At 44.8% G+C, this 24,076-nt stretch overlaps 1 protein-coding gene across 1 annotated transcript in view; it reads right to left on the bottom strand.

The window, feature by feature from the left end:
* The window catches only part of PlexA (plexin A), a 200,817-nt gene that overhangs the window by 140,312 nt on the left and 36,429 nt on the right, over positions 1-24,076 (bottom strand). The window contains exons 2-3 of the mRNA XM_089591491.1: positions 8,458-8,909; positions 5,722-6,477 (exon numbers count right to left, since the gene is read on the bottom strand). Of these exons, the coding sequence (XP_089447617.1) occupies positions 5,722-6,477; positions 8,458-8,868 (1,167 nt within the window). The 5' untranslated portion in view covers positions 8,869-8,909. The remainder of the gene's footprint in view (positions 1-5,721; positions 6,478-8,457; positions 8,910-24,076) is intronic.

The raw sequence follows: 24,076 nt of genomic DNA, 5'->3' as shown, positions 1-24,076 counted from the left end.
GCTGTACCGAACTGTACTTCCCTACCATCTTTTTTTTTTTTTTTTTTCTTCCTTACCTGCCCTCCGGGTCTTCCTCCTCCTCCTGCGTGAGCCGACTATGTATTTTTATTTATAACGCATACGCGAGCGTAAAGGGTAGAGAGCACGTTAAGGGGGAGGAAGGAAGGAAGCCTTTGTCGCAGCCGAATAAACGACTCTTCGGTTCGCGGATCGTTTTCCTTCGCTTTTACTCGTCGTCGTTGTCTTTCCTGCAGCACCAATAAACTTTTTTTTTTTTTTTTTTTTTTTTTTTTTTTGCCTTTTGACGGGCAAAGAGAGGGAGAAGCGGAGAAAACAAAGGATCTGCGACTTTATTTTCGAGAAACGAGCGCTTTGCTACTCCGAAGCGCGAAAGACAGCCCGGGCCTTGATTGAACATTTTTAGTCTCCTTTACTTTAGAGAGAGACTCTCTGGTTCGGATTTTACTTGCCCCCTCCCGAATTTTTTTAGGGTAAGTAACAAGCGAGGCTTTTTCACCCGTGACGTTGAGAAGGGATCTCTTTGCACTGAATTTTGGATCAACGATTCTTCACACGCCGGTTTTAATGGCAAGTGTTGAGAGACAAGGTCAAGTGTCGACGTTTACAATGGCTCCTTTTTTTTCTCTTATTCTCTTCTCTATACGGTATACAGTTATGTGACCGAGAATCTGCAAGTTTTCCCACTCTTGGAGCGTCACGACGTTTATCCAATGGAACCTCGAGTCTCCGACGCTTTCGCTCGACTCTACCTTTTTCCTTTTCCTTTCTCTTCATCCATCAGGTGCGGGAGACGATTGACAAGGATACAAATTTACTCTGATTAATCTGCCCCAGCTTGTTTGTTCCCAACGGCTGAGGTGCGGCGATTTTGTACAAAATTTCAGGCGATATGTACAAAAAGCACACGCACCTGGAAATTCCGCTCAGGTAATGAGAAAAGAAAAACAACGCTCCTCCTCCGCTTTAGCCTTTTACGTAAGGTGTACCGAGAGGCTGTTGCTTCCTCGAAAGAGAAAGCGCGGACTGTAACAAGTCTAGAAATGAAATTCTGTTTTTTTTTTTTTTTTTTCTTTTTTTTTTACATTGCAAATTACGTGTCATTTAGTCGGGAAAAATTGTTTTTCAAACATGAATGTTTGTGGAACAATGAAAAAAAAAAAAACTCTTTTCGATCATTTGGGTCAATAAATGGGCGGTAAAACTTTGCCAAGAGTCGTAATTGACGGAAAAAGTTTCTTCTACGGAAAATATTTTACATGAGAACTTTTTTACAGACTGGTATTTGAAAAAATGTTTACTCGTACTTGTGTATAAAATAGTTGTGATAATTATTCATAAGAAAAAAAATGCATTTGCACGTTCAAATTATGACAAGATCGTAAAAGTGACTCTAATAGTGATTACTTTGGGTTTTTCTTTTTTACAATTAATATTTGAGACAACGTGTGCAAACGGAAAATGAGTTACTGAGGCTAGATTTTTTTTATTTTTTCAAGATACAAAGAGTATTCGTAATCAATATTTTTTTCATTTTTTTACTGGTCCTGGCACGAGGACAAACAACTCTCGAAAGCACTTCCGTTCGACAAAAAAGATTTAGAAAAAGCCGCAATTCGCATAAAAAAAAGGGTTCAATGACGTCAGCGTTGTCACTCGTACACGAGAAAAGGAGAAATTTCGCAGGTGCGCAAGAGATGAAAGCGAAAGAAACACAGGAAAAGACCCGACGGCTCGGCTCCGTTTGCGGAAAAACAAAGAGAAAGAGGAAGATTTTAAGGTGGTCTCTTCCCTGCTTCCGCGAGACATTCAATATTCGCACATGCATGTTTGGCATGGACGTGCAAATGGAAAATCGAATGCTGCGCACCATGTGGGCTCCGTAGCCCGCAAACTGTATGTATTTACTTGCCGTATATATACATACGTATTTCTTTGGCGAACATCATATCACCTGTTACGCAAGAAAGCAGTACAAAGAGGTGCCCTGCACAGACACAAGAGCACGATTGAGGTATTTGTTCCCTAATGGAGTAGGACGTACGATATGCCCTTCTCTTCTCGTTCACCCATTCGCATCCATGCAGACACGCTTCTCTTCCTCCATTCCCATTTTTTACCTATTCCACTGCACATACATATATATATATACGAGGTGCCTGCACATGTCTTACACGCGTCGCTCATTTATTCCTCGTTGCGCAATCGGTGTAGATGAGTAGCGTATATACACGTGAATGAGCCCATTCGCCAAATGAGGGATACACACGTTCGAAAGTGCCTCTGCGGGCAGACTGCAAGCGGGAGGTCGTTTTCCCATTCGAAGCGGCGCTGCGTGGAATCGTATTTGATGACGACGAGGGGGTGAGTTGGGGAATATACTTAATTGTGGCGCGGGGAAAATGAAAATACAAGTGGATACCTACTTTGAATGCGTCGTTAAAAGGCGAGCTCTCTTTTCGTGTGCATGCACATTGACTCTGTTGGATCTCATTTCCATCGGTTTTATCGAGATTACCACGTGTGTCTATGTATGTGTTTCTACGAGTTGAACGGCGGCTGGTTGCGTTTAATCAAAGTTTAATGTCCCTCTCATCGTTTGGGAGTGTATAAGCATGCAGGCGCTGAGTACCCAAGGATCAACGGGATTCTTGACTTTAGTGCTATCTCGTTATTCAGAGATGACCGTTGGGAGGCTGGTTTTTCAAAACAAGTTATAGTTAATCAATCACCCGATAACCCGTACAATTCAATTTGTTTCCTCGGATTTTCGTCATTATTTTCCATGCCCTGCACCTGATGATGCACGATCGAGTATTTAAAACGATCAATCACACCAGAGAGAAATAAAAGCACACTTGTGTGCTCTCGAAGCTTGAAACAAGGTCGTTGAAGCGACATTTATTGCGATTGCTATTTTTATTATAATTTTTTTTTTTTTAATTGAAACTGCAACACGATATGACGAGTGCGGGTATAAAATGAGTACACCCAGGCAAGATTTGCCATTGCCTTGAATTTCGTTCAAGATGAACAGAGCATTGTTGCTACTCCATGTATTTTTCTCGATTCTCGCGGTGGTCCTGATGCAAGGACAAGAAACGATTCCAGGCCCCGTGCCAGATCTACCCGGCGTTTGTATCGACCTGGATCTTAAACCTCTTGAACAGGTACAGGCCAACTTTCCACCCGAGACTACAGTTGGAGAGGTACGTTTATTTTTTATCAACTCACATTTTATTTTGATATATATATATATACGTACAAAAAAAAAAAACTTTAAAAAAGGAAAATACGAATGTATATGGGAATGATAGTTTGACTACTTTGGACTTGATTTTTTTAACTTCGGACGTTTATTTTGAGAATGAGAAAAAAAAAAAAAAAAAAAAAAATGTAGTTTGCACCTGGTGTGCATCCAATCGAGGCAAGCGCAAAAAGAGTCCCTTGGGCCTGACGGTGCTTGCCTTGTCGACACGCGCCACCAGGTATGCGAAACATACCGTTTTTACTAAATACAATCGTTATTATTTCAAATAAAACAAGAGTTTTCTAAAATAACAATTAAAAATATTTTCAACACAAAATCTTAATGAATTCGTTTCAAACACCCCATTTCAGATGTAAAATTTTTAACCCAAAAGTGTACGTACATACATACACACAATTACATTCAACGATGTTTATAATGACTAACTTTTTAGGCGAGGGATATTACAGCCAAGATCCGCAATCATCCTGCATTTATATTGGAAAATTGCCGAAGGTGGGGAGATTACTACCCAGGGAGCTCTTAATATCGAAGATGGAGGGTCTTCACACGTATACAACTGAAATGTAAATTAAAAAAAAAAAAAAAAACAGATGTAAAAAATTTTTTAAAGAGTAAGTAAATTGCACACAATGTACAGACGAAATACAACTGATTCGTCTCTGAGTTTGTGAATCCCAATGAATTTGATTTCTATTTAGTTGCAAAAAAAATAATAACTTTTTTTAAATTTATCAATAAAATGGCCTTGTCTTTTACGTAATATCAGACTCTTGCATTCACTGCAGGGCCTTACCTCCTAATGTCTCTCGTTCTCATTTTCCATTCGAGCGAATGGAAATTTGTTTCGGGTCGAACGCGAGGGTATATATGCCTATACGCATTGATAGGTAAGTATAGGTACACCAAAGCTCAACTGTCGATACTCGCATTAAGCGTATATATATATACTTGCCAGCGGATCAATTATCCGGAGTGAAATTTTCGTACCGAGCTCGTAAGAGAGGATATACGCGGTAATTATACCGTAAGTCGCGCTTCGGTGAAAGTTCGTACGTATAAACACGCGTTCCCATGTCGTTTGTATACACGAGCGTAATGACAACGGTACACGTGTCCCCCTCTTTATCCATAAGCCATTTTTTCCGATCGGATCGCGATATTTTTACACTCGCATGAATATGTATAAAGGCACCTCCGTCGAATATACATATAGAAGTTGCGACCAAAAAAAGTCTAATCCGAAGTAAGCCGTATGCACGGCCGTATTTTCAGCTGCTCGAAATTTTGCCACGTTCTCTCATCGCGTCCTTAATCCGCGCGTTAGGAGGAGGTGAGTTGGCTGTACCAAGTCCTAATCAATTCCCCGAGTTGTGTTGCACCGCAGCTACTTTCTTCATCTCTGGGCCACGCGCAATCGGCCGTGCAGTTGTTTACAATATATGCTCATACTCCCCCGCAACCTGTGTCTCACGTACGTATGCGCTCGTGTTACCAACAAATGGATAAAAGTGCGCGAGGGAGAAACGAGGCTAGCTTGGGTTATAATTTTTGAAATTCAAAATGTTTAATTTCACCATTGAGTGGTGGAAAGAGTTGAAATTTAATTTCTAACGAAATCGCATATTAATTAACAATCAAAGTTGGATGGCAATCACGACTTTGAAGTGATGATTGGGTTTCAAGTGTGCATTGAATTATTTTGAACAGCTTTTGCAACTGTAATTGTCCAAGGGAAAAATTTTAACGTTAATATTATGGTACAAGCTAAAAAATTGACGTAGTACAATTATCATTTGTAATTGTAATCAAATTGAACTGGCAGCCAAAAAATTTCGATCCGTTAACAGAGCGCAGACCAGATCCTTGGCGCCTACTGTTCCGATGATTATGCTGTTTCGAGCACGTCAACGACCGACACTTAATCTCTTATTTATTTTTTTTTTCTCTTCGGACGCAAGGAAATAAAATTTCTTCCAAAAAATGAAAAAAAAAAACATGCTCATAAACGCGCAGTTATATATAGTCACAAAAGGCGTGAGTAAAAAATTTTTCCACACACGTAAAACATGTTACACATATGTATGTAAGCGAGAGCGTGTATTTTTCTTTCGCGCCTCGTTCGCAAATTAAGCGATGAGAAAAGGCCCAGACCCGATAACGAGGCATCGGCGAGAATAATAAAACGCCAAACCGAGAAGCGATCGTTAACCGCACGAGCGCGTGCACGTACATATTGTATGCCTTTACGCGCGCATAAATAATTTATTTACGTTTGAGATCATAATTATATATACACTCACGTCTCTGCCTCCCCCCCTTACATTATATATTTTATGTCGGGATGAAAGTTGTCGCAGCATATACTACATTGTGTAATCATAATTATTGTTGTTGTACATATGTATAGTTAAAACGTTTGGAGCACTCACCGTTTGGACGCAGTCGTGTCCCGGGGAGATGAAGTCGAGGCCTCGCACCCCATTGCCGCTGAAGCAGTGCTGTATGTTGCTCATAAACTTGCGCCTGATGTTCTTGAGCGAGTAGACGCAGAGGGCCGATTGATTGTTGGAGGGTTTGTTGCTGTTGGGTCCGTCGCTCTCGGCGAAAACGGCAAACAGCACGTCGTCCTGGGGCGTGTTGCCGAGGTTGCCCGCGAGGACCGAGCCGGCCTTGCCCATGTAAGCCGCCTGCACGAGATTGTAGATCTTGCCGTTTTTCCCGTTGCACTCGATCGGTATCTCCGTGTACGAGTAAAAGTGCTGGTCGTCCTGGCAGACGCGCACGAGCTTCGATATGAAGTTGTTGACGTTCGTGCTGACCGGCTGGGTGGTGAGGAAGTAACTGAAGCCCTCGCTGCTGAAGCCGTATATGTAGTTGATCGGGTAGCGCTCGCGGGACAGGGAGTTCACGTACATGCGGGTGCCCGTGGTAACGGTCGAGTCGGCAATGTTGAGCATGCGGTCCTTGTCGAGGGAGCGCGAGCTCACGGCCGGCACCTCCGACCGGTAGAACGAGTTGCTCGTGTACGAGACCCCGACGTACATCACTTGGCTGACGGGCGGGTTGGGCGGCCCCGGGGCTATGAACGCCACCGTCGAGGCCGTCGCGTTGTTCGCCACCACCGACTCCCTCACCTCGGTCACTCCCTGGGATATGTTGTGCAGGTCCCGGACGTAGCACATGCCCTGGAAAAATAAATTATTACACGATACTTTTTTTATACCTATTCCTATATGCAATTTTCAGCAAAACTATTTTTTTTTTTTTTTTTTTTCTTCTTCAGTTTCTCGTTAAATTATCTCTCGCAGGCCCGCATCCCGTGCCGGACAAACTCCCATATCCTTATTGTGCGACAGGGAAAGGCCCGCCACCGATAAGATAACACGCGTATGCGGGGGAAAGAGTGACCGATCACTTTTTCCGTCTCATTATGCACGGCCAACGTCAACGCGGCGACGCTAATTTGCGCGTACGTGGTGGATTAGCCTACCTATACGTTACTTTTTTTTTTTTTTTTTTTTTTTTTTTTCAAAACGATCAAATAAACGCGTCGAACTTGTCGACGCTCGCTCGAGGCAAAGAAGATTGATGTCAAAATAGAGGAGCGAAGGCGTCGGTATAATTTATGCTCGCGCTTCGTACTTACACATATATACTTACGGTCGGAGACGACATAATTTTCCCCGAGTGCCCGTAGTCAGTGTACATATACATACATCAGATAGGACGCACGAGTCGTTAAAAGAGGACGAGAGGAAATAAAAAAAAAAAAAAAAAAAAAACAAATCATCGAGTCTCTCTCTTGTATACGCGTGGAGGGCTGACCGTAGTCGCTCGGGAAAACGAAAGTGCATATAATAGGCGAGAAAGAGAGGAACGAAAAAAAAAGAGCAGCAGAGAGAGTCACGCTCGCGTTCGTTTGACTTTATGGGAATTCCTTATCTGGATTCGGGTTCCGACTACTACTATGCCTCTTCTTCTCCTTTGTTTTTTTTTCCTTCCTTCTCTCTCTCTCTCTCTCTCTCTCTCTCTCTGTTTTTTTGTTTTCGTTGAGGTCCCTCTCACTGCTCCGAGTATTCGTGATATGGCTCCGGAATGCCTGGGCCGTGATTCGAGCCACCGGTGCAGAGGAGGATTTCGACGCTGCACGTACGGAGCAAAAGGTGAAGGTGAAACGAGGGAGAGCCTCTTTCACATCCTCACGGTTACACCGGCAGAGCGTATGTTATATACAGCCTCCTCTCGCGCCTGTACATAACATATTGTGCGCGAGCAAGGGATTCCACTATAAATTATACGAGGGAAGAGAGGCCTTTTTTGATCTCGTCACGCCAGCCGGTAGTGTTAGCTGAGAGAGAGAGGATCTTTGTTGGAAATCGTCTCGGTCACGCGCCCCTTTCTTTCTCGCTGTGCTTTACGATGTTACGTGATGTTTTACCGGATAGGCTCCGCTCATTAATACTATGTTGTTTTTTTTTCCCCTTTGACGCTTTTTGTTCGTTATCTTGTACAATAAGAACCCACCAGTGAACAATAATCAAACGCGACGACAGATATCATCGATTCATCGCAGCTGCAGTCGATATAGTTACAATCAGCGATCAAATTAAAGTATGTTCGCGGCGGGCAATGATTATTTCGGCGAGTGTTGATCCGCGAGTCATTTTCCGGAATATATGTACCTACAGCTCGAACGAATCGAGTGTACAATGGCTCGAAAATTTCGCGAGTGGGCGCGCGCGGGCATTCGTAATCCCCCCCCATTGGCTAATTGAAGCGCCGGAATAACTGTATGTGTGTGGTTCGAGCATATACACATATCCCGTGCATTGTTGCACTCGATATATATGCACACTCGTGTTATGTTACCATCATCGAGGTAAATTAATCCGGGTGAGCTGATCGTCCGATGTTAAACTGTACACTGTACCGGGACCCGTGTACAGCTGTATCGTTGTATGAATTCATTTCTCAGCGCGTCGGCACGTGCAACAATTATTGTATAGTTTTTGTAACAATTACTAAACCCGAAACAAGAAGAGCCTATACTTGTTTCGATACCGGTACGTCGTGTATATACTTTGTATATTCGTATAGTTTTAGTAATAATGCAAACCAAGCAGCTCATTCGATTCGATTATGAAAAAAAAGTCCAAGTACTGTACCTGGAAGAGGCTGCCGCAGGATATGAGCCTCCCGGTGGTGTAGTCGATGACGAGTGCCTTGTTGACGTTGGCCGAGAGGGTCTGCACGGTGCCGGACGGACAGCCGCCCATCGAGCACTCGGACGAGTCCTTGCGCGGCCCGGTGATCTCCTTGGCCGTGAGACTGAGATCCGGGGAGAACTGGTAGAGCCGATTGACGGCGCCAACGTAGACGCGGCCCGTTATCTTGTCGACGGCGAGGTGGTTGAGCTTCTCGACCTCGGGATCGTGGAACTGGCCGACCACGGCGCTCGACGACGGGGACGCGGGGGATGAGAAGGAGCTATAGGTCGGGCCGAAGCACGACAGCAGCAGCGGGACCAGCAGCGCCCAGCCGAGGCTGGACACCGCCCCCGCCGCCCCTTGGCGCATCCTAACCACGCTGACGACGGATGATGCACCACTGCTCGATTCTGAAAACAAATACATTCACATAATTGACATTTCTTCGATATTACATGTATTCTTTTATGTATCGGTGGGTTGAACTTTTCAATATATACACGTATGCTGATTAATTGCAAGTAATGTTAATACGCATTCCTGATGCAATGGAGGGCGTCGGTAAGCATCTAGTTTTCTGATTTTCTCCTTTCGGTGTTTAAATACCTACCAGCGAATAAGTTAACGATACAGCGAGACGAGAGCTATGGGGTAAAACAAAAGTTGTGAATAATGCTATATTCAGCACAAAAGAAAACGAGAGAGAAAAAAAAAGGATCGGCGAGTTGAACGGCGAGAAACTGTTCTTTTAATTGGGATACGGCACACAGACTCGAACACGTGTTTTATTATTAGTTAGTGTCCACTGCAGGCTCGGGGCCGGATTTTTTTCTTACTGCTCCATTAATACTTGAATTATACCTTGATATAATAATCATAATAATAATAATAATAATAATAATAATAATAATATTAATAATAATAGTAATATTGAGATTATGATTGTGAAAATCTCTTAATGAACTATAATTTGCAGCAACAGGTTTTCCAGCTATATACCTTGGACGCGCGTTCACGCACTATCGATAACGTCAACTTGCCACGTCCGTGCATGTGCCGGACAAGTCGTTGATCTATAAATAGCACTCAAATATTCGAAACGTAAGTATTTCTCGTATAGTACCGTATACGGAGATGCAAATAATTTGCGTTTGCGTCAACGCGAGCGACAGGAAAATATATAAAATAAAAAAAAAACTCGTACGGGAAAAGTACTTTTGTGGCTCCACATGCCCGTTTTTTACGAGCCCATCGTTTGAAAACACCCACGTTTATACACGAGAAGCGATTTCGCCAACGATATATATATGTATATATACGTAAACGCGGGACACATAACGATTGTCCGAGCAGCCGTTGTTGTACACCGCAGTGCAAATATTTCAATTTAACAAAAGAAAATCCATCGGATGAATTACGTGGTGTTGTACGAGCGACCATTACGGTGGTTTTATTGCCGAAAACACGCCCCATTATAATAATGATAACACAACCAATAACGCCTCCCGGAGGCGTCGTAAAACGGGCCTTCGATCGAGCCATGCCCATACGTACTCGTGTATACACACACACGACGATCGTTTTGCAATATACGGACATACACGCATGCCTGCGTTTCGAGTATATAGAATATACACGTGTCGTTGTGCAAGTACAAACGTCCCGTGAAAGTTTTGCACAAAAACAGAGAGAGGGAGAGATATATGAATAACGCAAACTTTTTAATCATCGAGAAAGAGAGAGAGAGAGGTATAGAGGAGCAGTAGCAGCTTATCAGCGATGAATTAACAAGTGGAAGAGTAGGTATTATATATATAGAGAAGCTGAACGAGGAAGAGATGGATAATGGCAATTCTCCTCATATTCGCCGTGTACACGTACACACAATGTACACACAGTCTGGCGCGCACTTTCATTCGCCTCTCTTCCTCCCGTTTGGTAATATTGGGGTATATGTGTGCCTGTACACTTGGGTATCGGACGCGTATAGGTATTGTCCGCGCACCCGTGCACACACATATGCCAAAATAATACGTACCTATGTAGAATCGAACGATACTCGCGCGAGTTAACGAGCTGGGCTTCTCTTCTGTGCTCCTTTTTAATGAGCCTCGCGGGCTCGAGCTTGAGCGCGTTTGTCCAATTGGAGGTACGGTATACGGATACATGTGCGGGTATCGTTCTATGGAGAAAAGACAAGTATGGCAGCAGTAGCAGAGTCAAAAGAGGGAGAGAACAATCGATGGGGGCCTCCCGCAATAATCGATACTCGGATACACCGTATAGATATAAAAACATTACGCGCTCTCCGGATGGATCGATTTCTAGGCCGGTTCCTCTCGTCACGCCCAACGAACTACTATACCTATTCACCGCCACTCGTCCTGTAATTTTCTTTTTTTTTCTTTTTTTTCTTTTTTTTCATCTCATTGCGTGTATTCGTGCTGTTGTACGCGTGCACGAGTGGGTATATATGTATTTACATCAGCCCACATCCCGTTGCGATGGTTTCTGTATAGGTTCGCAACACGTGAGCTATCGGTAACTCGTTATTATTTTCGACACGGATGGACCGTCCGCTTCTTTTCTTTTTTTTTTCCATACCCACTGGAAACTGGGTTATTAGTGCGGAATCTCGCGCGCGGGTCATTTCTTTTTTTTCGTCCACCGATTCGTTGCATTACGCTGTACTAGACACCGGTTGGTATACATATACTGCACCAGTGCAGGGTAGGAGAGTTTTAATTGGAAAGAGGGATTCGGACGTGCCAGGAAGGGAGGGAATAAAAAAAATAAAATAACGTCGGTCGAACGTGATTTTAACGAGAGATGCGGGTATTGTGTGTACATGTACATACCCGTATAGGTCCCTGGTTGTTTTATTACTGTGGGCAGAGAGAGAGGAAAAAAAAACGCTGGGGTGCATTTTAACGGCCGATGTTGTCGTTGCATGCCTGCATCACCATCGGTGCGCTTACCACCACCTAAAAGCTGCAGGGGATACAAAACTCTGTTTTTTTATTTATTTATTATTTTTTTTTTTTGTACACCCCGTCAATAGTATATATAGTAGAGTCGCACGCGACACAACTCTCCTAACAACCAACAAATACAGATTTGATGAAAGTAAAAAAAATGTATTTTCAATACAGACAAAGGACAAAATTAAGATTCGCCCACTCGGAAGGAAATCGCGAATAGGTATAGATGTATATGTACATTACACAGTGGCGTATAACTGCACGTATATAAATATGTGTGGCATTAATTTATGGTGGTATAAGCGACGTGAAAAACTCAGCGCTCGCGATTCAACGACTGCAAAGACGACGGCAACGGGCGTTAGTCCTCCTCCTCCCGATCTATCTCTCGCGGACTCGCGGTCATACTCACACAGAGCACACAAGCGTATATACATACACGGACTTGAGTATTGAATTATCGTCGCTGTTGCGCGCACATAAGCACACGGACCGGGCGTGTATATATAAATCGCTGTCGCAGTAGTGCGGTGGCGGCATGTCGGGCGCCAACGCGCGGAGATCCGACAAGGGCAATTTGTTTAAAGCACCGCTGGTATTAACGCGGTTCGGGCAAGTGTGCTGGTGCAGAAAAGTACCAAACAGCTGCAAAAATACAAAACGTACCGCGTATAGGTATACGTGCGCTGCGTTTCGAAAATTTCTCCTACATAACGTGAGGCCGATTGCGAAAGCTTATATATATATACACCCGTACATGCATGCATTTGTACGTTTACAAGGAACGACAACCGGTTTACACACGATCCGCTGTATATGCGGGTTGAACATGTATACATGACAGTTTGTACTCGACGGGGGCGGAGGACTTTTTTGTCTATTAAAAAAAAAAAAAAAAAAAAAAAAAAAGAAAATGGGGAAAGGAGAAGAGGAAGGGTAAAAAAGTGCACGGATAAGAAGGAACGATCCTTCAGGGCGTATAGGAGTCTAGCTGACGTAAAAGCGCGACGTCATAAAGTGCGCCTTCGAGGACGCGCGTGCAGCGTCAGTCGGTCCTCGCTTTACGCCAACTCTCTCCTCGTGGCGATAAAAGCGCGACTCGGCGACGAATCATTTATGCGGCATTACCGAGACAGAGAGAGACACGTATATAGTCTTAATTCACGTCCGTTTGTCGCGTGCAGTTGGGCCATGATCGTAATCGTTGATCGCCATCGTTTCCGAGTTTTACGACGCGCACAAGGATCTCTCTTTTTTTTTTTTTAATTTAAAATGTATTCCCACATCTGTTTGTTGATTTCTACACTTCTCGAAGGAGACGGGAGTGCACGTGTGCCCGTAATGAATGAACGTACTTACGGCGCGCGGACAAGGAGGAGCGTACTAATTGAAACACGCGCAAATAATGGCTAAATAGCCCCCTCCAATTGCGCGTGTAACTCGGTGGGCTTTTGTAACGAGCTTAACTGTCGCGTTCGTTTGTCGTTGCGCAAGGTTTGTTGATGAGTGACGTCAAGTGTATATGTGTGTGTGTGTGTGTGCGTAGCTCTCGTTAGGTGTATAGTTTAATACCTGTCATTATAGACTTTGGAAAATGGTGTGCATAAGAAGTGCAGGGTGTTGCGAAAGAAAAATAAGTCGGAAATTGAAACCCCCCCGATGCTGCGGCTATTGGTGTTACACACACGTAGCTGTTTCAGCTTTGAGATAACGATATTGTTGCAGTAGGTATGTAATCACACTATACTCGAAGGAGTCGTTTATACTAAGCCCATATGGGTTTAATTTTGAAATTCCTTTTTTTTCCCCTGCCTCTCTCATTACCTCCCCTAAGGAGTGTAAATAACAGAGTTTAGCCTGTATCGGTACCTTTTATCGCACAGTTTGATTTGCAAATTACGACAATTCCCGAGACACCCGCGTTGCGTCAGGACTACGTATAATGGAGATCGATACTGTTGCATACATATATTATACGCGTACACGTACGTGAATCGTATGGGCTCGTTGTTCTAAATACCGGCAATAACGCGACGTGTAGGCATTCAGGCGCTCGGGCCAATGCAGGTCCACGTCACACGGCAGACATTCTTGGCGTGCAACACAATATTTACCCACGTACGCATATATAGTATATGGTGGTTATTTTAGGGAATAATCGTACATGCAGCAACTTACGCTCTTTGAGCAAACAAGAAAATTAGACCGCGCTCCATACATACGCGATATGAAAAAGTGTATAGGCACGTTTGTTCTTCCTTAACCCTTACAGCTGAAATTTCCATCGTTATCGGAACGAAAAAAAAAAAAAAAGGAGAAACACTTGACAGCAACGACTAATCCAAATAAACGCAATCTCGCTCTTATAGCTATACGTATGTACATGCAGGTAGTGTATATATATATATGGTGCACGAAGAAGGGAGCGCTTAGCTCGTGCAAACGTTCTCTCGTGCATGCCCGGTTTAATATTGCACCGGTATAGGTAAGTATTAAGGACCGGCGGTGGTCGTGGTCGCGGCGACGCAGGGCGTCACGCGAGCCTCTCCATCTCGAGACTGCTATCGGGAGCGTACCTGTATGTATATACGGTGGTGTAACCCGCACCCAACATACACTTGCACGTGCGGCATTACATATAGCAATATTGTTTCCCGAAGAAGTGGTGGCTGCACTGATGTGTGTGGGTTACCACAGTGGAGGAAAAAAAAAAAAACAGTGCGCCCCTGTGCTGAAGCAGCAGTGGCTCGATGCGAGACCAAGGAGGGAGGAATTTAGCTCTCACTCCAACTGTTGGGTTTTGCGACGTGTCGCGTGACGTTTGCCGCTCTGTACGTCCACCGTGGGTGTATATAGAGACACGTACCGCGTAACCCGCTTTACCCGTGGGAGTCGCGTGTACGCGCGTGACATCGTTTCTTTCTTTTCTCCCCCCTTGCATTCGTTTTTGGAAGCTTTTTTGGGAATTCACGTGTCCTTTTTCTCCTCCCCTGCGCGCACGTCCGCTCTAGCAAGGACACGTGATGTTTAACTTTTACGTGACTCTGTACCATTTTTTTTCTTTTTTATACATACCTACGCGTTTTTGTTACACAGATGTGCGCGTTGTTTTGTTTAATCGAGATTTGCTTTGGCGCATATATACTTTGGCATTAAACGCTCGATAGAGTATCAGTAATAAAGCTCTTTTGCCGAGGCGGAATTTTCCGTCATCACCGTCGAAGTAAGATTGTGGGGGGGGAGGAAATATTTCACCGGATGAAGAAGAGCAAAAGAGAACCAAGTGGGGAGGGGGTGGGGTATTATCTATATACAAATATATAAGATTCGGAGCTCGTCCGGTGTCTGCAATTTTCATTTCGACTGTCCATCAAATAATCCCGAAGGAGGAATTCCCGGACGGCCGATAAATAGCTGGCGCGATATTAAACAAACCGAGCTCGTGGAAAAAAAAAAAAAAAAGGTACACGACGAGGGAGGGATCGAAAAACCGCGAGACTTCATATCGGCGGCGAGGCAATTCCTCGAAAATACCGAGCGTCTCCATCGAACATTCTTAAGGACGCGCGGGACAATAAAGCCCCTGGAGTTTCATGCTCCAGACGGCCGAGAGAAAGAGAGGAAGGAAAAATCTACCGAGAAACGGGAGGAACAAAGGCTCGAAGCGAGACGGAGAAACAACAACGGCGACCTCCTTCTCCTCGAAGGACCGGCGATATTTATTGAATCACGAAACTACAAGGGACCAGGTGAAGGCTCCCCCTCTTTTGCCAATAAAACACCAAGGGTTGGGGGAGGGGGAGGAGTTCTCCGCACCTTTTAGCAAAATGAAACCCTACCCCTTGCCCCTTTGGACCCTCACTCATCTCCGTAGGTATATGAGCACACACACACGGCACGTATATATATATAAATGAAAAAAGAGTCAGGGGGCAGAGGAGAGAAAAAAAGAAGAAGAAGCCTCTGTGCGGCCTGAAAAATGGGGAGAAAAGAATGGATCGTGCTTGCAAGTTGGGGAGGGGAGGTCAAAAGCTCGTTGATTGCGCTCTCCCGAACAGCGAGGTATTTTTGTACGGGTGCCCTCCACGTCGGAGCATTGTGCGCTCGCGATTTATTTCCTCTTGGACAAAGGAGGAAACGAGAGGGTGGACGTAAAAATGATCCGTCGAGCTCGGAAACTTGGTCATGCGTGGGATTTTTTTTTTTTTTTTTTTTTTTTTTTTTTTTTTTCCAGCACACGGTAGATGTCTTCAAAATGAGAAAGCAAGGTGTTTATTTGGGAAACTACGCGAGGACTGTAATTAAAATAAAAAATAAACCACGTCGTAAAGTGGCGGTGAAAAAAAAAGGGATGCGCCAATGGAGAGATAAGCCGCGCCATCGTTCTGAAATTAAGGCCCTATCCGACGCCTCGGAAGACAGGACAACGACGACGACAGTGGGAGCTTGACAGGAAACTCACTGCGGAAGAAGGGAGTCGAGAGGCGCGAAGAGCTCGTTTTCGCCGACGTTACGACGTCGAGGCTTAAAGAATATGACCGGGTAACAAGGGTATACAATATATGTAGGGTGTATATATATATATACGGTAGAGCACCAAGAAATTGCACCGAAAATGCCCGTCTCGGTATATATATATATACACGTGTACACATAGATTGCCTGTCTGTCTGCGAAGGATACGCGCCGGTGGTGAGGGTGTAGGAGTAGGTTATAGCAACAGCAGGAAGTTGAAGGTGGAAAAAAAAAGAGTAGCTGAAGGACGTCGTTGTCGATCATCTGCCTTTTGGCCTTCTATTTCGAAGCGACTCTATGTAGTAATTGTAAGCAGATAGACAGGCAGAAAGGGGATGGTGGGGAGAAAATAATTTTGTACAGTGACGTCGACGCGAGCTCCATTGAAATAACTAAAAAAAAAAAAGGACGCTTGGGAACGCTGGAGAGTTAATTAGAGTAATTGTGCGCGAGAGGTATTCTGAAAGATGCGGGGCGCGAAAAAAGTTTTTCTCAAATGTGCCGAATGGAAGAGAGAGAAAGAACGAAAGAAAGAAAGAAAGATTTTTTTCTTCGAGCTTTCAGCTTATGTTTTCTTTCGCGCACTTTTCTCTCCCCGCGCGAGCAAACAATGGGACGGGGGCAAGACTGCGAGTGGAAATCTTGGGGGGAAGGAAAAAAAAAAAAAAAAAAGTATTTTCCACCTTCGTGCCGGCACGCGGAATTCACAAATCAGGGTGAAGGGGAGCTAGGGTAAAAGGCGCCATTAGGGATGGAAAAACAAAACTAACTTAAAAAAGTAAGTTATTTTCTTCTGCTCTCTCGCGCGAGTGCATTACCATCACTGGAGAAAAAAAAAAAACATATTTCCTTCCTTTTCTCCCGATGCATATGTATATATATACACGTGCACCTTCTTGTGAAATTTAATGGGACTTTGCGCGATACGCGATAAGAGGGAAAAAATAAATTTTCATCCCCGTCACTCCTCTTTTCGTCGCTTAAGAAAGAAAAAATAATAATAATAAAGACACGCTGCGGCGAAAAAATATCTATATCGCGTTCAATAAAAATCGCAATTTCAAATTTACATGGATTTAGAATAAATTTCCCGAAATTGCCCCTCTTCTATATACAAAGTGGCTGGATACTCGCGTAAAATAAAACCAAACAGTACAATAAAAGCAAGCTCGCCCCCCCCTATACCTCGACAGATAACTTTTAATTCCTATCCAGCCGGCATCAACATCCAACGACGTCGCATTTATCCTCCGAAAGCATTAAGCCACCTGCCTCTCCAATTACTTTGCCCCCACTCCCCCCTATCCCGAATCTTCTCTGCCAGCAACTACTGCGCGAGCTAATACATCCTCCAAGTAAAAGGAGGAGGAGGAGAGGCACTTTAGCGTCTACTTGGGCCGAAACTTACTCCCCCGGAACGGCGATTATCTGATTTTTTGGCAAAACGGCCTCCCCCCGCCAAAGTCGAGTGGAATTTAAATAGCCTCCTCCGTTGAATTACGTTTACGCGCGTGCGTCTCGGACAGGAAACGGGAGAGGAGCTTCGAGAGCAAACGCAAGGAGCTAAACTTGGGGATTAACTGGTTGAGATATCCGTACATATATACACGTGTGTAATGCGCGCAAGCTCGAGCTTGCGCTTGTAATGTGTCTGAAAACGCGCGTCGATGGGCAAGAAGCGACGCGCGCGAGAACCGCCTCCCTCGTAAAAATAATGCCCGAGCGCGAGTTTCACGCCTCCTCCCCCTTCTCGGTGTAGCCGTAACGTTGTAAAAAAAAAAAAAAAGTTGTGCCGAGCGAGCAGGTGCTCGGGCTTAACAAGTGGTTTGTTTGGATGAAAAGGGGGTGCGGGAGGTGAATGAAATTGCGCTCTGTTTGACTTACGCGTCGCGGGGATTTTTCATTAAATTGAAAGCCCCTTACGCGCGCTCTGATACCCTCGCTGGCAGTTCCCTCTCTCTCTTCAGACGTGCACTTGCGATTAAAAAGAGCGAACTCGTGACGACAACGACGATATGACGACGAGAGTTTGCGCGCGCGCGTCTGGTGCAAAAGCTTCATCGACACGTCGAGAAGGAGGGAAATATTTTTTTCTTTTTTCTTTTTTTTTTTTTTTTTAATCATCCACGCGCGGGTAATACTGTTTAAAATTGAAAATCGGGAATACGGCGCTTTGACGCGTATAAAAAAGTTTGCTCATATCGGAAAATTGTCAATTTTCGAGCTCGAAAGTTTTCCGCGCCGTGCAATTAAATCCACATCTGCCTGCACGTAGAGTGTATAATATAAGTCGAGCGATATCAAATTTATTATCGCCCCGGACGGGCCCCGCGCGATGAATCACCCCCGCAATACCCACGAGCTCGAGATTGAAAGGTAAAATTAATATAGCAAGGACGTGTATGTGTATATATATATATATATATATACACGTAAGGAAGGGACACCTCAATAATTCCAGCGCGTTCATTTATTACACTTTTCTCGAGTGGAGGCACCTCCGGGGACTGCGAGCGTCCGACTCTCGCGCAGAGGGAAATAAAGAGACTGGCCGGGTCAGCGGAACCGGAGGCAAAAAGAAGAAGAAGAAGAAGAAGAAGAAATGAAAAAAAGAAATTCTTTTGTCCCCCCGCGTGCGGCCTCATCTCGGGGCGGCGCGCGAAACAACGAAGCGTGGGCACGCGAAAGGGGTATATATTATATGCATGGAGGCGAGGGAACGCACGGAACAACGAGTCAATGAGAAAATCGGAAGAGGAGGAGGAGGAGAGGCCATTTACCCGGGGCCCCTGACAGAGACGAATAGGAAGGACGTGGGACACCTCCGCTGGGGCCCTTGTTGTTATTGTTGTATCTGCTAGCTGTCACGTCGGTCTCTCTCTCTCTCTCTTTCGTCGGGGGGCCTCCCCGCGGTGTGTAAAACCTTTCCATAGCACGAGAGAGAGAGACGGGGGGACGGACGGTTTGCCGGTCGTTTTTTCGCGTGCATGCGCTCTGTGACTTAACGCCGACGATGACGACTGTAGGGTATACAATATGTACACAACCGCAGAGAGAGACGATGTTATGCAGGTCGTGTTGTCGGTTCTGTTATTCGTTGTTGGTGCACGAGAGAGCTGGCCCCCTAGGATACACATCCTAGACGCGGAATATGTACATACATTTGAGGACTCGCTGTTATATGCACATCCTTATAAATGTATACCCAGTTTTACATACCTGTACATCTCTCTCCCTCTCGGGTTTGTTTTTGGCGTGTTTTAACGATGCCAGCAGCAATTGCCGTGCAGTATATAATATTACTATATCGTATACACTTACTTGGGGACTACGAAAACACACGATTACGCTCGGTAAGCCCAAGGATTCGTTTCACGTATGTATACACCGTATAGCCTTTGCATCATAATGCGTATAAGAATATACCCCTTTGAAGGATGTTCGACCCATCAACAACCCTATCATCATCAGCGAGCGCGTTTTCGATCATCGTCTCGGTGAATTTGGGAATTCGTTATAGGTCCGCCGAGAGATTAGGCAGCAGATATGTACTCCAATTAATTTCCCTCCCCTTGTATCCGGTGTGTGTATATATATATATACTGTCAACGCTTCGCTGCGGGAGACGGATAAGTTTCCAAAGGGTCGGCAGACGCGGAGGGGGACAAGAAACAAAACGAGAGGCTCTTAATAAATTGGAGGCCTGAGATTTCGGCGTCGCTTCGTCAGCAGCGAAAGTGCATACACAATGTCGCTTGTCGTTTTTGGAAACATCCCTCCGTGCGCATCGTGAATGGTTAGAAGGTTTTATCCATCGGCGGAGCAGCAAAGGAGCGACTCGGATGAAACGACTACACGCTCAAGTACCGTGGATTGATGAATTAAAAACAGAGCCGCGCCCTGTGATAACAAAACAACGTACCACCCAATAACCCCTGCCCCACCCCCTGAACTAAAAAATACACCAGAGTGTAAGCGGTAAGCGTATCTTTTTTTCTCGATGCAGGTATTATACCGATGGGTGAAACGAGCGTTTCCCGAGATCGGTATCCGTCGGCGAGGGCAATTTGCCACTGTCGGAGCATCGGCGGCTATGATAAATAAGCCCGCCCAGAAAAATAATCCCCCAACCGAGGGGTGGAGATGGTTGACAAATTGCAAAAACTTTGAGAGCGCAGCATCACGAGGGGCGCCGGTGCACCGTTGCAGGGATTATTGTGAGCGATTCGAGTGAAAGCCCTCCCGGTCCGTGTGATAGGAGACGGCGGTGGTGGTGGTGGTACAGCGGCGTCGTGCACGTGAATAATGCCGGACCAATTAAGTAGTTCCCAAGACGAAATGCTTGCAGCATCAGCTCCAGCCGGCGTCGTGAGAGACCAAGGGGGGAAGGAAGGGGGTGAGGAAAAAGGTACCTCGCGAGAGGGATCAAAATAAATAGAGAGACTCGGCGAGGCCTTGTTCTTATGATAGCCATGTGCCGTCCGTGTATAAATGAGTATACTTATACCAACTGGAACAACAGCACGGGACGCAAGGTGGAACGAATGAGGCGGATATTGTACCGTGACTATATGTATAATATATATTGGTGAGCATTTATACCATCGTAGCATACAAGTATTTTTTCCTCGTTCTTTTTGTTTTTGTTTTTTTATTTAATTTTTATGCTATACACGAGACGTTCCGCCATCGGTCGACAGGTGAATAATGAACCGTCAAAAGAACGCCGGTGAATCTTAAGACACGAGTGCCCCCTCAAACATTTTTGGTATATATTCATGTGTAAGTATGTAGTGGAGCGACAAAAAATCAATACGAGTACACATGTATACCAAACTAGGTATACTTACGGAGAGTCAATAAACAGTATACAGAAAATCACCGGAGCAGATAATAAATGAATCGTGTACATAAATGCGCGGATCCAAACATACAATGCCGCCGATCGCTCCCTGTCCCTTTCTCTTGGCTACATATTATCTATATATCTACTGTGTGCGCCATGGCACGACGCGACAGTCGCATAATCCTCATAAATATTCATCGCGTTAGCATAACAGCCTCATAAGGCTGGAAATGAATCGGTAATGAAGTTAATAAAAACAGGAAGGAAAATTGAATGCTACCACCACCAGAGACTCTCAACATTGTGTGTGTGTGTGTGTATGGGTACATAGGATTACTCGCGCGATTTTTCCGATGATCGAAAAGAGAAGCAATTTAAAGCGAAATCTCGATGGATTATTTCCCCTGTCCTATATGTGGCATATATACTCTGACCCTTATTCCTGTAACCATCGTATCGACGCACTGTATCTTTATCCCATAAACATGCGTGCACCAAATAAATTACAATCCTTGAACTGGTTGTAAGTAAGTACTTGCATGTTTTCGAATTACCAAAGCTGCACCAATACCACGTTCTTACACGCCAATCGACGTAAGGGAGGCACATTGTGTACGTGTATTGAAAATCCTCCACGAGATGACAAAAAAAAAAGGTATTGTGACAAATTTTCAATTTAAAATGAAAAAGAGAATAAAAATACACACACATCGACGATGTATACGCGGATCAAATAAATCGAGCCTCTAAAAATACAAATCAATCCCGGATCGGCCAACAACAGTTCGATAGGGGGTGGCTGGTTATATTGGCGAGCGCCAATTCCAAAAGCTTCTCCCCCGATGCTCGACAACAACAGACCAACAGTTTAACGCTCATTTATATTCCAAGTGTGCGCAAACATCATTTCCCCGAGCTAATAGCTGTAGCTCTGAATTTGTCCTTTTTTTTTTTTTTTTCACTTTGTACCACCAGCTCAGCGAAGTGCTTACTTATTCCACGCTTTGAACGCTTCGAAAAAAAAAAGGCCCTCGCGAATAATACATCATCTTTAAATAACAACTGCAAGAGGAAAAAAAAAGAAAAAAAAGTCACGAGGAGAGGAGGTGGGGTAAGGAGTACAAAGAAAGGCTGTCAGGGTGGCACGGCGTTCCATTCACGAGCAAATTCGCGCTCGCCGATCCCATGCACACGCGACGCTGAGGAGCGAAAAAAGCACACTCGACCGGAGCAAAGTGCGCACCTCCTCTCTTCCTATGTATACATGTATACCCTTATACACAGAAGACGAGAGAGCGAAAGAGTATATAGGTACCTACCCGCGCCTATATATGCACGCGCGCACAATGCGTCCCGGATCCTCGGCTAAAAAATTACGATTCCCCTTTGCCTTCGTATATGTACCGCCGCACTCAGCCACGCGTTCCGAATCAGATTCGCACCCTCGGAGAACTAGAAGAAGAAAAAAAAAAAAAAGCCCGGCCTGATGGCTGTGGGCTGCGGAGAGCTGGAAGGGGGCTGAAAATCCCGGGTACTTTTAAAAAGGCCGCGGCATAAAAGCTTCTTCCTTCTTCTTCGCCGTCGTGGGTGGGGGATGTACGACCCATACACACACACACACAACGAAGCGTGTCCCATCGCATAAGTTGTCCGATGAGGCAGAAGGAAACTAATAAGATTTTCTTCTTTCCCTTCGCCCTATACAGCAGGCTGCTCGTGTATGGGTACTGCGTACGTATATCTATCTATATATACACCTTGCTTCATCGGTGCGGTACTTTCGCTTATGTGCAGCTCTCCTCTCCTCGCGTGCACGTGGCATTTTATTACTACTACATCACTACTATATCCAATCCACGCGGCGTCTCTCTCTCTCTCTCGTATCACGATCCACGTCCCCTTCCTTGTAATACTTGTATAGTATGTATATACACGTACATGTATATGATATGTCTTTGGCTCTGTACCTGACAATAGAGGCCCGCCATTGGGATTATTAGCGACGACGGCTCTCTCGTACCATACCGATATGCACCGAGACTATGGTTTTCTAGAGCGCGTTGTTACAGGTATAATACATAGGTATATAACATATACGTGTGCCGCGTACAGCTAATTATCTGCCGTTTATTCCGTTGAACCTGTGTTTATTGCCGATCCCTCTCTCCCTTGTTCTCCGTCTGTGTATCATTATTAAAGTCTCGGAGGACTGGTTGTTTAGACCTTTGTATCCATATATTTTACTTACCACCAATACCGTCGTGCACACACACATACACACACACATCACATCCAATTGCGTTTGCGTTTCTGATGGATCGGAATATAATCACGGGCGCGCGGTATGTGCGTCGACTAACGATTACCTCTTTCATTCGCCTCAACCCCCATCGATATACTCGGATTATTACTGCATCGCTCGGCCTGTTTGTGTCGCAACGTCTAAAAAGGTTCGTACACCTTACCCTTGCAACTTCTTCTCGGTTTTACGCTGATTATTGTACGCGTGTATACGTATATATACACGTCATTTTAATATCATACAGGTGCGCCAGACTTATGGTCCTTGTTTTTCTTTTTTTTTTTCTTTTTTTTTCTGTATCTTTTCTGACGATTTCCAAACGCCGGCAGATGAAAGATAGTAGCATCTCTCTGCAGTGCTTATTTTTTTCCGTGGGTATAATAAGTACACCCGGAGTATATCATTTAGCCCCGCAAAGTCAAAATTGCGCGCATGATTTTTGCCGGTTTTTTTTTTTTTCTTTTTTCTTTTAATCACGCAGCAGGACCTAATTTTGTAGGAGAAATTGTACCAGCCGTTTTGCAAAACAAAAGGGCCATTAGTCAGCACGGCGGGGTGTATATATATGGAGCTGCACAGTGGCGTCGATAAATATAATACACGTGTACGCGTCTCTCCTCGCGAGTTCTAATTTTTCAAAGGTAAGTACACGGGCACGCGTGTCGGTAAATTATCAAATTAAGTAAGCCCTTCTCGCGCCACGAGAAAGTGAGAGCCAACCGTAAATATTCCCCTTTGGCCGTACGCGTGTATTACAGCGCCAAGTGGAGGGAGAGAGGGGAAAGGCTTCGGGAAAAACGTAGCGTCTTTTCGCCGACGTGGCGCAGGTATAAATTTAAATAACGACGGCTCCTCTCCGGATGGAGTACGCGTGCTCGCACGCGAGAAGACGAGGAAAACGCCGAGACGGAAAAAGGAGCAGGGAGCAGTATA

The sequence above is a fragment of the Copidosoma floridanum genome, unplaced genomic scaffold, assembly GCF_036245765.1.
Source record: "Copidosoma floridanum isolate Cflo_tuat_1 unplaced genomic scaffold, Cflo_Japanese_pri ptg000001l, whole genome shotgun sequence".
NCBI lineage: Eukaryota > Metazoa > Arthropoda > Insecta > Hymenoptera > Encyrtidae > Copidosoma > Copidosoma floridanum.
Note: the sequence above shows the minus strand (reverse complement) of the source record. Positions and strands in the feature narration are given on the sequence as shown.